At 46.7% G+C, this 17303-nt stretch overlaps 1 protein-coding gene and 1 long non-coding RNA gene across 14 annotated transcripts in view; one reads left to right on the top strand and one right to left on the bottom strand.

Annotated features, from left to right (window-relative positions):
• The window catches only part of SYNJ1 (synaptojanin 1), a 113508-nt gene that overhangs the window by 27047 nt on the left and 69158 nt on the right, over nt 1-17303 (bottom strand). For all 13 annotated transcript variants that reach the window (XM_061627798.1, XM_061627810.1, XM_061627797.1 and 10 more), the window contains 3 exons: nt 14278-14356; nt 12579-12741; nt 1281-1493 (listed from right to left, as the gene is read on the bottom strand). In XM_061627798.1, the coding sequence (XP_061483782.1) occupies nt 1281-1493; nt 12579-12741; nt 14278-14356 (455 nt within the window). The remainder of the gene's footprint in view (nt 1-1280; nt 1494-12578; nt 12742-14277; nt 14357-17303) is intronic.
• LOC133385222 (uncharacterized) overlaps nt 1-17303 on the top strand; it is a 70289-nt gene that overhangs the window by 32103 nt on the left and 20883 nt on the right. The window lies entirely within an intron of this gene.

Raw genomic sequence — 17303 nt, 5'->3', positions numbered from 1 at the left:
AACTGACCAACGAACATAATGGACACTTAACAGTCACTCTCACACACACACAATTCATTTGGAAAAAACTGTAAATGACACTCAAACCACTCAGAAAGGAATTCAGACACAACAAATCAAAAACAGTAGGTACAGATTTGGGATTCTAAGAAAGGATATAAGCCGGCCAGACTGAAGAGCAAGGAGAAAACAGTACTGCTCAAGCCAGGCACGAAAACGAACTGTCACTCCATGGGAGGGGCTAAGGTGAGAGTCCCTTGGAGTGTTAACTCTTTCCTGCCTCAAGCAACAGGAGAGGAAGACAATGCACACTTGGGGGTGTCCTGGTGCCCCTTGGAGAACTATATTTCACCATAACATAAGTGTGCTCAGTAGCAACTTCAGTCAACGGTATGACCTCTCTGCATGTGTTCCTAAACGTTTCATCTTCACTAAGACTAACCAATATGTTTTCACACACACAAGTCCCTATTGTTTTCATATGGCTCTGGCATTCTAACTCCTAGCTTGGTATCAAAGAAGTTGAAATACACGTTCCAGAAAAGAGAATTGCAAAGTGTGGTGCAGGTGAGTCTCTCTCCTTGGACTGTACGGCTTTGCAATTTCTCCCTGTTCTAAGGGGAAGTTCATAATCAGGGTGCCACCAAAGAATCAGCTGTTGGAATCAGCTGCTGATCTTAATACATAGGCAGATTGATATAGGAGGATACACTCCTTGAAATATCTAGGTCCCATGTTGTTTAGGTCTTTGTAAATCATTACACTAGTAATTTGAATTTGACTTGATAGCAAATTTAGCAGCCAGTGCAATTCTCTCAGGATTGATGCAACATGATCTCTAGGAGCTAACCCAGTCAGCAGTATGCTGCCGCATTTTACAGAAGCTGCACCTTTCAGGCTATTCTCAAAAGCAGCTTTACATAGAGTGCTTAGCAGTAATCAGTTGTGAGGTTACTGGTGCATGAGTCACAGTTGCTGGAAATGGCTGAAGCTGGGAAAGCTGCTCCTTCAAGGGGAGTGCAACCCTATCCAGAACAGGCTTTTTAATCAGTTTCCTGGACCTGGGCTTCCAGAGTGAGCAATAAGATGGTCCTTTCTCTCAAGCTCGCAATTTATATTGCATCAATTAACAACTGATGAGATTTTATAGATTCTGTTCTTGAAGAGCTTTGCTTGAACGCTTAGGGCACTTAGTATTTGAACATTCACACACATATATTGCGGAATATACGAGTAAGTACATGCACATATGGACGTGGTTTGTTAAGATGTAATAATACCTTGAGACGATGTAGGTGGTCCAGGAGTCTTGTTAGGTGCCCTGCTTGGTCTGGATGGAAGGGTTAGAGGTGGCCCATCTGATAGTGTAGGTGACTGGCAGGGGCTTGAACGAGGTGAAGAACCAGGTGAGGCTCCAAGACCAGAACTTGCTGCTAGCTGTAGATGCTGAGGAAGAATGTCTTCTACTTCAGCACTATAATCATCAATATCACCTTGAAATAAAGTTAAATATTCTTAAGTAAACAGAACTACAAATCTATGCAGTTGTTCCACAATACAGTATAATGGGCAGTGTAATGGGCTCAGCCGATATAGACTTAAAATGTACCATTGGTATCACCTGAAGGGTGATTTTCTTAGGTAGTCCGACATCACGTGGGATATAGCGCCATCTAGCGTCCGAAGGCAAGAATGGATCGAAGTCAAGACCTGGGGCATTGAGCCCCTCCCACTCCAGTTCATTCGTGATGAGACCGAAGTGAGAGACATATCTGAAAAGACAGAAAAGGCCAACGGGCCTCACAGCAAGGAAACAGTGTCCCAAAACATAACCCAAAGATCGCAAGCATATTAAACAGGTCCAAATTGGTCTTGACTTGGTAAAAAAGTTTAAATATTATAACACTGAAGAATAATAAGTGGTAAGGTAGCAAAAAAACCCCAATCCTCCAAAAAGGGAGGGCCGTGATGTCGGAATACCTAAGAAAATCACCCTTCAGGTGATACCAATGGTACATTTTCCTTAGGTAGTCTGACATCACGTGGGATGTACCAAAGCAGCCCCTAATAGGGAGGGACCGCCTCTTGGCTACTTAGCAAAGATAACCTGTTGTAAAACACGCCTCCCGAATGAGGCATCAGCAGAAGCGTAACGGTCTATCTTACAATGTCTTATGAAAGAATTTGGGGTAGACCATACAGCTGCTCTGCAAATCTCTGCTAGAGGACATTGGTTGCGAAGGCAGCCGTAGTGGCAGCTGACCTAGTGGAATGTGCCGTTATGTTACGAGGCACTGGCAGCTGAAGGGACTCATAGGCCAATGCAATACAGGCATGCAACCAACAAGATAACGTAGAGCTAGACACCTTGTGCCCCAAAGTACGCAGGTGAAAGGATACAAATAAGGAATCCGTTGACCGTATGTCCTGGGTGCGAGACAGGTAGGTCTTGAGGGCCCTCCGGACATCTAGCGAGTGCCAGGCCTTCTCGAGCGGATGAACAGGATCCGGACAGAACGAAGGCAAAACAATGTCTTGGTTACAGTGGAACGCCGAAATGACCTTGGGATGGAAGGAAGGATCTAGACGCAGTACCACTGAGTCCTTATGGAAAATACAGAGATGGCGGGCCGAGGACAGCGCCCCCAACTCTGAGATTCTTCTCGCCGAAGTGATCGCCACGAGGAACAGGACTTTGAAGGTCAAAAGACATAAAGGCACAGATCGAAGGGGCTCAAAAGGAGGGCGCTGCAGGGCTTGCAGGACCTTCAATAAACTCCACGAAGGAAAGCGATGACAAACTGCTGGTGACAGTAGGACGGCCCCCTTCAAAAAACGTATGACCAGTGGGTGTGAACCCATAGGAATATTAGGAGACGTGACGGAGAGAATAGATGAAATGGTGGCGGCGTAAGGTGTTAGGTTTCAGTCCCATCTTCAGGCCTCTATGTAAAAATTGCAGTAGATGTTGAACCTTGGCCTGAGATGGTAGAACGTTTTGAGAGTCACACCAACTAGCGAAGGTAGACCAGGTGCTCTGGTAGACCCGAGAGGTCGACTGCTTTCGAGATGGAAGAATTGTGTCCACAACTTCCTTAGACAGTCCCCAATGAATCAAATGTCTGCATTCAAATGCCACGCTGTCAGATTGAGCCATTTGGGATCCAGATGGCAAATTGGGCCCTGAGATAGAAGATCTGGTCTGAGTGGCAACCTCCAAGACTCCGTCACTGAAAGGGAGAGCAGGTCGGAGAACCACGGCCAACGAGGCCAGTACGGTGCTATCAGGATCAGATGGGCCCTTTCGCGTCGCAGCTTCCTGATGGTCCTGCCCAATAGCGGTATTGGGGGGAAAGCATATAGGAGGCCTGCTGGCCACTGAGTCAACAGTGCATCCGTCGATTCCGCATCGTTGTCCAGATACCTGGAGAAGTAGCGAGGTAGCTGGTAATTGTGACGGGATGCAAACAGATCCACCGAGAGGCTGCCGAACCGTCATTGGAGAAGGCTGAACACCATGGGGTGTAGCTTCCATTCTCCCGGGATCACCTGTTGTCTGCTGAGCCAGTCGGCCGCAACATTTAAAACACCTCGGAGATGTTCTGCTCTCAGTGAAAGTAGATGTATTTTGGCCCATTGGAAGAGTTGAGACGCTTCCGCCTGGAGGCACCGTGACCTGGTGCCCCCTTGTCTGTTCAGATGTGATTTCACACTAGTATTGTCCGTGCGAATCAATACGTGGTCCAGAAGGAACAAGGGTTGAAAATGCCGAAGAGCCAGATGGACCGCTCTTAGTTCCAGCCAGTTGATATTGTGACTTGCTTCCGTGTTGGACCACACTCCCTGAACATACTGGGAATTGCAATGGGTCCCCCATCTGGACAGACTGGCATCTGTGGTGAGTATGGTCCTGTCTAGTTCTCGGAACGGGGTTCCCAGTCTGAGATTTTTGGCCATAGCCCACGAATGGAAAGAGGTCCACAGAGATGGGTGCAGGTGGACTGTACGGTGGTTGGACGTGGCAATGTCCTATTGGAAAAGGAGTAGGGCCCACTGTAAGGGTCAAGTGTGGTGCCGAGCCCATGGTACGATGTGAATGGTCGAGACAAACATTCCCAGAGCCCTTGCCAGAAGCATTAAGTCCACTCTTGAACGACATGCGAGGTGTAGAGCCATCTCTGTGATGGCCGTAATACGATCTGGTGACAAAAAGATCATGGCCTGCGTGGTGTCTAGAATTGCACCCAAATGATGTAATCTCTGAGTTGGTAGTAGTTGACTTTTGTTGTAGTTGACCAGCCAACCATGGGTGCATAGAGTCGTAAGAGCAGAGTGAACATGAAAGAGGGCCAAATCTCTGGAACTCGCTCGAATCAACAGATCGTCCAAGTAAGGATAAATGTGGACTCCCTAGAGACGGAGATAAGCCACCAGGGTTAGCAGCACTTTGGTGAATACTCGCGGGGCCGACAAGAGACCGAAAGGCATTGCTCGATATTGGAAGTGATGGGGGCCGAAGGCAAATCGCAGGAAACGTCTGTGGGTTGGACAGATGGGCACATGAAGGTAAGCTTCTTTGAGATCTATGGAAGCCAGAAAATCCCCTTCGTGTAGCGCCTCTACAATTGACGCCAGGGACTCCATCTTGAACAGTCGGTATTTCACGAAACGGTTGACAAATTTGAGATCTAGTACCGCCTTCCATGACTGATCTCGTTTGGGAACTGCAAATAGGAGGGAGTAAACCCCTTGTGCTCTCTCCTCCGGTGGTACAGGTTCTATTGCAGCTATGTTGAGAAGATGGGTTATGGCTTCCCGCATGATCCGGCACCTGTCTCGAACTCTGGGTAGAGTGGATGGAATGAACTTGTCTGGAGGGGTCAACCAAAATTCCAGTTCGTAACCGTGGAGGAATAGATCTCTGACTCAAGTGACCTGTGTCAGACATAACCAGTGACTTGCAAACATTAGCAATCTGCCCCCCACAGGGAAAGCGTCAGTATTGTCTTCGCTGATGAGCTCCCCTGCCATAAATTGAAGTTGAGGCCCCTTGACTTCCCGTTCTGTGCTCTGGCTTGGAAACGTTGCCTGTTCCAGGATCCCCTGGAGGAGCGGAAACCAGAAGATCGAAAGTCGCGGCCTCGCCCTGCAGGCCACGCTCCTCGAAAGGGCTGAAAGGAGCGATATGGGGTGAAACATCTGAAAGCCCTACGATCCTCTCTCTTAGAAGTGGCCAATACTGGCCTTTGGCTGTCTTTAGGGTCTACCAAGACCGCCTTGAGGGCTTCATCTCCGAAGAGTAAAGACCCAGAAAAGGGTGCTCTAGACAAGTTACCCTTGGCCATAGAATCAGCATCCCAGTGCCTGAGCCAAAGGGTACGCCGAGCTACCACCTGTGAGGCTAGAGCTCGTGCTCCCAGCTGGGTGGCATCCAGTGTGGCATTGGCTACGAAGGCCGCTGTCTTAATTTACCAGGCCCTTGCGGAGCTTGACAGGGTCTGGTTCGGGATCATCCAAGAGTTCGTCTAGCCACATCATAGCCGCTCTTGAAAATATGGAAGCTGAAGCAGACGCCTGAATAGTAAAGGCAGTAGCCTTGTGGTTTTTACGCAAGGCATAGTCCATGCGGCGTTCAAAGGGGTCCTTTAGTTGTGATTCCCCTTGCTTTGGAAGGAGCGAGCGTGAAACCAAACTGGAGACTGGCTCATCGATGTCTGGAACAAGCAAGCGATTCATAAAGTCTGGGTCCAGTGCATAGAGCCTTTTGGCCATAATGAAAAGCGGCATGCCTGCAGAGGATGATCCAGCTCTTCCTTGGCCAGTTTGCCAATGGGGTCTGGCACAGGAAGGTAATGATCCAATGATTTTGGAGACTTAAGGACTTTAGCCCCTTTCATGGGGGGAGTGGTAGATTCGGGCTGTGTAGTTCGAAGGCCCAATATGCCCAAAGCTCTGCGAGATAGCAGAAGAAAGTCGGCCGCATCAAATAGGCGATATGAGGTGTCCTCCTCGAAGTCTGCCTCGTCACTCCACTCATCCCCTTCGGCTTGAAGAGAATAATCTGGGTCCTCCAACCCAGGGATGCCATCTTCAATCCTGCCTCTAGCAACGTCAAATGGGTTGGGCGAGGGGAGCGGTACCACATCAGAACAGCCACATGGGGCTGGGGCACAGGAAGGGTGCTGTTCTCTGTGCTGAGTCAATGGAGCTGTCTGGACTCTTGACTGATCTGAGAAGAGGCTTAGGATATCTTTCAACTGCATCAGGAATTCAGGAGACAACTGCAGTCCTGGTACAGAGGCAGGTAGTTGCCCTGATAGCGGACCAGCAGGCGGTTGTGTTTGTGGAGGAACAGCAACAGTGGGCTCACTGGTCTGCAGCGGCAGGCTGGACTGTGAGTGGCAGACCCCAGGCTGGTCAGGAAAACCCTCGAAGTCAGCCTCAGATGACCCAGCTGGAGAGTGAAAGAGGGCTGTCAAGTGCTCTTGGTTAGCAGCTTGAGAATGTGGCACAGAAATGTAACGTGTGTTTTTGGTGGCACTGAGGCAAGACAGGTGTTTAGTTTTAGCCACAGCCTTGGAGAGCAGCCTGGGCAGTTTTTGATTTGCAGACTTATGATGCGAGGACTTGCAGGGTCTCTTAGCCGCTGCTGAATGTGTATCTGAGTGTTGATCTGCCATTCTGAGCACCCAGCAATGCTATATATATATAGATATAGATATAGATATACACATATATATAAATACCAACACACACACAGAGGTGGGAGGTGCGGTGCGGCAAGGGACTTTCACCAACACACGGTATGCACAGAGGTGCAACACATGCACAGAGGTGGGGGGTGCGGTGTGGCGTACAGTTCCAATATGCAGCTGCGGCGCAGATAATTTCAAGGTGCAGTCCGAATATGCAGTTGCTGTGCAGAGGCACTTGTTGTAAAAATAAGTCCTACAGGCACTTGGATAGCCTGACTAAATAACTGTACAAACAAGTGAAGGAGAACAGAAAGGACGGGAAAAATGGGCAGATCAAAATGGTGCCCACGAAAAAGGGTGGGAATTTCAATCAAAATGGCGGCAAGGAAGAAGGCACAATAGCGGGTAGGCAAGGATTCTAGTGCTCCAGAAGGCCTATAACAGCCGCGGCAGGAGTCAGACAGACAGATAGGGGAGGAGGAGCAAGAGACAGCTCCAAGCACAGCAAGTGACGTGCTTTACAGTAAAGGCTGTGAACTGGTAAAAAAGAGCCGGGGGGGTCCTCCCACGGCCACCTGAAGAGCCTCAAGGCAGAGAAATGCCAGCAGAGGAGCCGCGAAAGCGAGCTCCAACCACTACTTGCTAAGGGAAGCAGCCGCCTTTCGCCACAGCCCAATAGCAGCCCCTGCCGGAAAAACGGTTGTTAAAGGAGCCACAGCCGCGGCTCCCTGCGAGGCAAAAAATAATAAAAAAGGCAGCAGCCACCGAACAGCAGTTGATAAAGGAGCCGCAGCCGTGGCTCCCGGCAAGGCAAAAAACAATTAAAAAGGCAGCAGCCGCCGAAAGCAGTTGTTAGAGGAGCTGCAGCTGCGGCTCCCTGCGAGGCAAAAAACCATTAAAAAGACGGCCGCCCCGTGAAAGTGGCAGCAAGGCAAAAACAAGGGCTGAAAAGAGAGCCGCAGCCACGGCTCGCAGAAAGGCTCGTCCAAAGGGAGAGGTGAGCCCAACAAAATCGGTCGTCGCCTGTGGAAGGGAGACCGATGGAGAAAAAACAGGGAAAAAACGGGCTGAAGAGAGAGAGCCGCAGCCGCGGCTCTCAGGGAAGGCTCGTCTCAGAGAGACGGGAGCCAAAAGGGAAAACGGCAGCCGACGGATTCCCCAACAAAGGGACTAAAAGGTGGAGGCAAAAATGAGTTAAAAATAAAATTCCCCCCCCAAAAATAACGTCCCAGATATATAAAGAGAGGGTGAGGGAGAGAGGAAACAAGAAGAAAAGTACAATCCCACACACTCCAACTTAGCTAGCTAGCAGATCCAAAAGCCTTGAACGAAGGAAGGCAAGAATGAACTGGAGTGGAAGGGGCTCGATGCCCCAGGTCTTGACTTCGATCCATTCTTGCCTTCGGATGCTAGATGGCACTATATCCCACGTGATGTCAGACTACCTAAGGAAAATATGTTTACTAATAATAATAATAAATTTAATTTTTGAGTCGCCTATCTGGCCGAAACCACTCTAGGCGACGTACAACATTAAATTCAACAATACATAATAATACAATACATAATAAAATACAGCGCAGTCAACAATAACCATTTTAAAAAGCGGCAGTACAGGGCCATCAATAGACAATTTTAAAACAATATAAAGAAATTAGCCCACCCCGGGGACCCCAAAGGCCTGTCCAAAGAGCCATGTTTTTAAGGCTCGGCGAAATGTATCTAGGGAAGGGGCATGGCGAAGATCGAACGGGAGGGAGTTCCAGAGAGTGGGGGCCGCCACTGAGAATGCCCTCTCTCTAGTCCCCACCAACCTAGCTGTTTTCGTTGGCGGGACTGAGAGAAGGCCCTGCGTGGCTGATCTAGTCGGCCGGCATAGTTTGTGGTACTGGAGGTGCTCCTTCAGGTAAACTGGGCCGAGACCGTATAGGGATTTAAAGGTTAACACCAACACCTTGAATTGGGCCCGGAAAACAACTGGAAGCCAATGTAGATGAAATAACACCGGCGTGATGTGATCACGGCAGCAGCTGTTTGTAAGCAGGCGTGCCGCCGCATTCTACACCAGTTGTAGTTTCCGGACCGTTTTCAAGGGTAACCCCACGTAGAGCGCATTGCAGTAGTCTAAACGAGAGGTAACCAGGGCATGTACCACCAGTGGGAGCTGATGAATAGGAAGGTAGGGTTGCAACCTCCGTATGAGGTGTAGTTGATACCAAGCTGCCCGGCTCACTGCCGAAATCTGAGCCTCCATGGACAGCTTGGAATCAAGAACAACCCCGAGGCTGCGGACCTGATCCTTCAGGGGCAATTTTACCCCATTAAGATTCAGGTCAGCAACACCCAACCTTCCCCTGTCACCCACAAGTAGCACCTCGGTCTTATCAGGATTGAGCTTCAGCCTGTTTCTTCCCATCCACCCACTCATGGATTCCAGGCACTTGGACAAGGTCTCTACAGCCAACTCCGGTGAAGATTTAAAGGAGAGATAGAGCTGCGTGTCATCAGCATATTGGTGACATCGCAGCCCAAAACCCCTGATGATAGCTCCCAGCGGTTTTACATAGATGTTAAATAGCATGGGAGAGAGGATAGAACCCTGTGGTACTCCACAAGTGAGGGGCCAAGGGTCTGAAACCTCATCTCCCAATGCTACCTGTTGATGCCTGTCAGAGAGAAAGAAACGGAACCATGGTAAAACAGTGCCTCCTATTCCTAATCCCTCCAGGCGATCTAACAGGATACCGTGGTCGACGGTATCAAAAGCCGCTGAGAGATCCAGGAGGACAAGAAAGGTGGATTCTCCCGTCTAGTGCCCTCCTCATATCATCTACCAGAGCGACCAAGGCTGTTTCTGTACCATGCCCAGTCCTGAAACCCAATTGGTATGGATCTAAATAATCCGTTTCATCCAAGTGTGCTGACAACTGGTTAGCCACCACTCGCTCAATGATCTTGCCCAAAAATGGCAAATTCGAAATGGGGCGAAAGTTGTTCAAAACTTGGGGATCCAAGGAGGACTTTTTTAGAATGGGTTTTATAATTGCCTCCTTGAGGGCCGGTGGCATTACACCCTCCTTCAAGGATGCATTTACCACCGCCCTGATCCCTTCGCCCAATTTCTCCTTGCAGTTCATAAGGAACCATGATGGGCAAGGATCAATCAGACAGGTGGTAGGCTTCACCGTTGAAAGTACCTTGTCCACATCCTCAGAAGGAAGAGGCCGGAACCGATCCCACTGAACCGGATTGCAACTGGTTAACTCTGGATCCTCTACTGCATCCACAGCGTACAGAATCGAGTTCTTCAGATGTTCGACTTTATCGGCAAAGTGCCTTGCCAATTTGTCACAGGAAGCCTTTGAATGCTCCAAGGGTTCCTGAGCGACTGGACCGACCAGGCTTCGGACCACTTGGAACAGCTTCCTGGGACAGCACTCTGCGGATGCAATAGAGGCAGCAAAGAAATCTTTCTTTGTTGCCTTTATTGCCAGCTGGTAGGCAGCTATTACTGCTCTAACCTGTGTTCGAGCATCTTCAGAGCGGGATTTCCGCCACCGGCGTTCTAATCGTCTCACCTCCTGTCTCAGACTTCGCAACCGAGGTGTATACCATGGTGCTGTCTGAGTTCTGTTCAGGGGGAGAGGACGTTTCGAAGCCACCCGGTCTAATGCCCTGGTGATTCCCTCGTTCCACTCCATCACCAGGGTTTCGACCGGACGACCTTCAGCAGGTTCCAAATCCCCCAGGGCAGTCAAGAATCCATCCGGATCCATCAGGCGCCTAGGGCGGACCATTCTAATAGGTCCTTTACCCCTGCGGAGGGTGTGTGGCATCGAGAAGTCAAAATTCACCAGATAGTGATCTGACCATGACACGGGGGTAAAAGAAAAGGCCCCCAACTTCAGAACACTCCCCACCACTCCCAGGACAAATACAAGGTCGAGAGCATGACCGGCTACATGGGTGGGCTCAGTGTTACTAAGGTGCAGTTCCCAGGAAGCCATGGTTTCCAGGAAATCCCGAGGGGCTCCAATGAGAGTGGTCTCAGCGTGTACGTTAAAATCCCCCAGTACTAACAGTTCTAGGGTCAACGTTCGCACATCTGAGACCACCTCCAACACCTCGGTCAGGGAGTCTGCCGTGCAGCGGGGCGGGCGGTACACAAGCAGGATCCCCAGACTACCCTTCGGGCCCAACCTCCAGTACATGCAATCAACAAACTTGGTCCTTGGGAGCAGAGGCCTGGTGAACATCAAAGACTCCCGATAGATGACTGCCACTCCCCCTCCCCGCCTTCCCACCCTCGGTTGCTGCGCATAGCGGAAACCTGGCGGACACATGGCCTCAAGAATGGGAGCTGAGGCCTCGTCCAGCCAGGTCTCCGTAATACATACCAGGTCTGCGCACTCATCCAGTATCATATCATGGATGACAGATGTTTTTTGTGTTTAATATTGTTGTTTTATATAGTCTGCTTAAATCAATAGTAAGCATATTGCAAAACAGCAAAAAAGTTCTTTTTAAAAAAGGGTTTATCTATCCTTCCTTCCCTCTGTATAACAGTCAGTTTAGTAACAGAATGCTGGGAGATAAGATGTCTGGGAAGACAGTCAAATATTCTGAGAAAAATTGTCAACATTGATAACTACCAGAACACTGTGTAACACCATATAAGGCGTTCCATTTTTTGGTGAATCTGAATGAGACATAGTAGTCAGAGCCACCAGAAAACATACCTAGTTAAGCCAACTAGCTGTTAACAAAACTTTCAACTAGTCACTAGACCCTATTAAGAATGGATTAAACTTAGTTTTCTAATTACAAATAGGACTTAAATTTTCTACTTCTTTTGCTTTTGAAAATTTCCAACCTATCTTTAACCACGAGGTCAACTTTTGTTGGTAAACACGTATTCTGTGTGTGTTATTCATACCCAGAGCAGACCCACTGAAATAGACAAGAATTTATTGCAACAGGTCTACTCTGAGTATTACTAACACTCAATCTATCACTCACTGACTTGTGATACTATAATGTTGTTGTTGTTATGTGCCTCCAAGTCAACTACAACTTATGGCGACCCTATGAATCAGCAACCTCCAAGAGCATCTGTCATAAAACACCCTGTTCAGATCTTGTAAGTTCAGGTCTGTGGCTTCCTTTATGGAATCAATCCATCTCTTTTTTGGCTTTCTTTTTCTACTCCCTTCTGTTTTTCCCAGCATTATGGTCTTTTCTAGTGAATCAGGTCTTCTCATTATGTGTTCAAAATATGATAACCTCAGTTTTATCATTTTAGCTTCTAGTGACAGTTCTGGTTTAATTTGTTCTAACACCCAATTATTTGCCTTTTTCGTAGTCCATGAAACCTGCAAAGCTCTCCTCCAACACCACATTTCAAAGGAGTTGATTTTTCTCTTAACCGCTTTTTTCACTGTCCAACTTTCACATCCATACATAGAGATTGGAAATACCATGGTCTGAATGATCCTGACTTTAGTGTTCAGTGATACATCTTTGCATTTGAGGACCTTTTCTAGTTCTCTCACAGCTGCCCTCCCCAGTCCTAGCCTTCTTCTGATTTCTTGACTATGGTCTCCATTTTGGTTAATGACTGTGCTGAGGTATTGATAATCCTTGACAAGTTCAATGTCCTCACTGTCAACTGTAAAGTTACATAAATCTTCTGTTGTCATTACTTTAGTCTTTTTGATGTTCAGCTGTAGCTAGACAGCTTTGTTTGAGGTTGAATTTTTACGCATGTTAGCTTGCATCTATCTTTATACAGGCTAGCTAAGATGTATTGCCTTTTAGCAATATATAATTCAAGCAGTACAGAATAATTTCCATAGTACAGATTCAAGTCTGAGTTTGGCAAACCTTCCATATCATAGTCTGCTGACACCTCTGCATCTTCACAAAGCAAAGTGGAACTTGTTGATGAAGACAATCCAATATTAACTCTCTCCAAACTCATCTCTTCTTCCAAGCTCTTAATCCAATCTGGGCTTTTCAAATTAATATTGATAGTTTTCCCAAGGAGCTGAATTTCAAATACATCAGAGAAAAAGTACAAACCTTTCAGAGTTATGGTTTATGCAACTCTTTTAAAATTATAAATATCAAGAAAAAATATAAGCAATAATTCTGAAAGAGGGAGATTCTTCTTCATGGTATAATGGGAGACACTGACTATGTTCTACACCCAGGCCAGTCTAGAAAGTGTAGACTTCTGTACTCAGATGAACTGAAAAGCTACATATTCTAGGAATATGGAAATATGAGGGTAGGGAAGCCACACATTTGTAAATTAAATTGTATTTTAAAAAACCAGCACAACCCTGTGAGTTTCCAGGTCACTGCTACATACTGAATGTTACAGGCATAAAAATGTAAATGTACTGCCTTCAAGTCAATTTTGACTTATGGCAACCCTATGAATAGGGTTTTCATGAGGCTGAGAGGCAGTGACTGGCCCAAGGTCACCCAGTGAGCTTCATGGCTATGTGGGGATTCGAACCCTGGTCTTCCAGGTCACAGTCCAACACCTTAACAACTACACCATGCTAGCTCTCCCTGTTACAGGCATATAGTTAAGAAAACACTCGATCAACTTATCTTGTTTCTAGAAAGTTTCACACTGAACTTCACAAAGAGCTTGTCTTTGCTGCTCCTTTGGCAGCAGTAATTGGGGTGGGGGGATAATGGCTGCTGCCCAATCATAGCTATGCAAAAATCATGTTTTTTAAAATACTCTATTGGCAGTTCTCATCTCTACCCAGGGGTGAGAAAAAAAATGGTCTAAAGCAGGTGGAGGGAACCTTTGGCTCTCTAGATGTTGCTGAACTACAACTGCCATCATCCCTGGCTACTGGCATGCTTGCTGGGGTTGGGCAATGTAATTCAGAAACATCAGGAGGGCCACAGATTCCTTATACCGGGTCTAAAGGATAAGGAGGTGAGCAGACAATGAGTTAAGTAATTAAATATATGCTTGACAGCAGCTGAACCATGGAATGCCAGTTGAAAACAGGTAGTTGAAATTATACACACAAAAGGAAAATGGGGAAAGATGGGAGGGGATTGGTCTGCTTGACTGTTGCAAGCTAATAGTATCTTGGAGGTGGAGCATTAGGAGGGAGGGTGTCATGAAAAGTTCTTCTCCACACACTAGATTCTCCCCCTTCTGCTATATAGAAATAAAGCACTCTGTTTCAAAGCTGGAAGTCAGTCCTGAACTTGAGGCCTTTAGCACTATATAACACAGCAGGGTGGGAAGAAAAGATTGTCTTCTGAAAGCTCCCCAAAGCCTTACAAATGTTCTTATTTGAGGCTGGCTAGAGGTCATACTGGAAGCCCAGAGTGTACTGCAACATTTTGTTACAGGTCTTTACTCTTCCAGATATGGCCTCATCCTAAAATAAAGCCATAAAATTAACGAACTATGTAAGAAGGCTTCAGTGGAAATCTATATCCCATGAACAGAACAAAGACCACTCTAGAACAAATCAAAAGTTCACAATATGCATAAAATACTACTACTAAGCAGACCACAAATATATTTAGAAATGTTTATTACCTCAATACCATTCATGTTAAGAACATTTAAAGCAGAACTCCCTTCCAAAAACGTCACCCACATTTTGTCTTCTACGAATCTGTAAAATATACCAAATGTTAAAATAACAAATTACAAAGCAAACATTTATACCCAAGCACCCAACTCGCCTCTATTTTGTCCCCAAGTTTCTGTTGTGGTATCAGTGTTTATATTTTGTCTGTAGAGATTATTAACAGCTAGTTATCTAGGACAGGGTGTATTTGCAAGACTAGTCTCCATGCCCTACTGGCATGTACAAGAGAGCATCCTGGCCCTCTATGCTTTGACCTAGGGAGCTCCAGGAAGCAAAAGCTACAGTTCCAGTATCTAAAATGCAATCAGGACAACATCTTACAATTTGGCACTAAAACAAACCCATCTAGAGTTAAGTATCTCTCTATTCAAAAAGCCACAGTTACTCTTCCCTCGGTTCACCTGGAAATCCCTCTTTCATTAGCACCCTGTTTATTTTCTATGAGTACAACTGGTCTTGGAACATCTGAATGGAACATTCTTCATTTACCATGAATGTTCCTTTTGGTTTGGTGTGCAGGAGACATTTAGGATGAGTTATCTTCCAGCACTGCCCAGGACAGGCAGGGATCACGTGACCTAACTTTGTAGACTACGTATTGCTCAGAGGGTGTTCTTCAGGGCTGGCCAGTGACCAAGGTGAATAATAGAGTGCACCAATGAGTCTGTAGGAAATGACCCTATGAGAAGGCAAAAAGGGAAAGAGGTATCTACCCCTGGCACAGGTGAGAACACAGCTGGGCTATGGCTGAAATGAGTATCAGTCAGTTACTAGACTAGGTGTGGACTGGATGCCTCCCACAGAAACCAGAAGGAACCTTCACAGTAAGTGACCAATGTTCTGTTCTCTATTTGGTGAGAAGGGGGCATCCAAGATGGGCATGCTCAAGCTGTCCTTTACAAAAGGGTCTAAAGGTGCCTGATTCTAGGGAGGGAAGTTGTGCTATAGCAACCTTCTGTCAAATGTTGCCTCTGCTGAGCCAAACATATCAATCTTACATCACTTAGTGAACCTATTAGTGAAGGTCCATGTTAACACCCAGAAGATCTCACTAAGTGGAACATTGGTGGAGAAACCTGGACATGTGGCCACTACCCTGGTGGAGTATACTGTGACATGCAGTGGCAAGGGTACATGTTGTGCTTCATACACCTTGATCTACCAACTCAAAAGTAGATCTTGAAGTCTTTGCTCCCTAGACTGATGGGACGGGAGGGCTGCAGCTCAATGGTAAGGCACATCAGCTTTGCATGCAGAAGGTTCTAGGTTTAATTCCTGGTATCTCCAGGGAGAGCTGGGAATGCCCCCTTTGTGAAAATCTGGAGAGCTGCTGCCAGTCACTGAGCACAATACCGAGCTAGATGAATCATTGGTCAGATTTGGTGTAAGGCAGCTTCCTGTGTTTTATACTGGGCATGTCCTCATTTCTGAAGGGCCATAGCTCAGTGGTAGAGCATCTGCTTTGCATGTAGAAGGTCCCAGGTCCAATCAGACAGGTGCCTAGCATGAGGATGTTTAGGTGCCTGCTGAATGCAAGCTTGCCGTGAGGTGTAACTCAGTCACTTATGGAATATCAATTTTATATTTATGAATATGTTTGATTGTTTGGGGAGTTTGTATAAATGGTTTTATTGTTTTTAGAGTTTGTTGAATTGATTTTATTGTTTTTAAAGCTTGCGTTTGTGTGTTTTATTCTGTTTTTATGGTGTATACTGCTTTGGTGATTTTATGCCGCGAAGCGGTCTATAAATTGGTATAATAATACTACAACTAATAAAAATCCCCAGCATCTCCAGGATAGAGCCGGGAAAGATTCCCTGCCTAAAACCCTGGAAAGCCACTGCCCGTCAGTGTAGACAATACTGAGCTAGATGGTCAGTGGCCTGACTCCATATAAGGCAGCTTGCTGTGAATAAAGAATGTGATTGTCTAAATGCCTTTGATTGGTGGATGCAAATTTTGAGCCCTCCACACTCTGAAATCCAATGAATGCCATGGTTGTTCCAACAGATGGGATGGCATAGAACAGGAGGAGGGAAGAATGGATTCCTGGAACAGTGGAAAAAGAGTTCACTTTAGGGATAAAGTTAGGGTTAGGATGAAGAATGACTACCTGGAATGCACATATGCGTCTTGATAGACAGTGCTCCTAAACTGGAAACATTTCAAGCTGATGTAATGGCCACAAAGAATGCCATCTTGATGGGTAACTGCTTTGGGGGGGATAGACAGGGCCTTCAGAATGATATGCAAGTTCCATTATGGGAAACAATGCACCATAGGCATGCTGATGAGCATTGCGTTACCTCCCCAAGGAAACTTTTGAGATAGAGTGAGATCCCAGCAATTTGATGCCTGCTTTAGTGAGAAGACAGGAAAGCAATGTTACCTGCTGATGTAGGGTATTGGGGTTCAGGCTCAACTCAATTTAGCTTGCAGGAAAGGCAAGAGTTCTACAATACCTGCTACTGATGTGTGAAGGAGCTCTGCTCCTGAGCAAGACAGAGAGGAAACCTCTGTGAGAGAGACCTAGTCTATAAAACTCTGCTTATCCAGTGTGATATGGGAGTTAACCCATCGAAGATGCCTCCTTCCCACCAACTGGACATTCAGTATTATTTGTGGTTTGTCATCTTTTGTGAGTGCACCCTGTGCATAGTCTGATAGCAGAGAGGGGTCTTGGTGGCCGTTATTCTATCCACAATCCTCTCTCTCCCCTCCCCAAGGATCTGCTACAGCTACACTCAGTTTTCTGGACTGTTGCCCACTCCTTGAGAGTGATTTGGCAGCCATTATTATTATTATTATTATTATTACTACTACTACTACTATTACTACTACTACTAAATTTTGCTTACCACAGTTAATAAGAACATAAGAACTTAAGAAGAGCCTGCTGGATCAGGCCAGTGGCCCATCTAGTTCAGCATCCTGTTCTCACAGTGGCCAACCAGGTGCCTGGGGGAAGCCC

This window comes from Rhineura floridana, chromosome 5 (genome assembly GCF_030035675.1).
Source record: "Rhineura floridana isolate rRhiFlo1 chromosome 5, rRhiFlo1.hap2, whole genome shotgun sequence".
In the NCBI taxonomy this organism is placed as follows: domain Eukaryota; kingdom Metazoa; phylum Chordata; class Lepidosauria; order Squamata; family Rhineuridae; genus Rhineura; species Rhineura floridana.
This window is presented reverse-complemented; position numbering and strand designations above follow the sequence as displayed.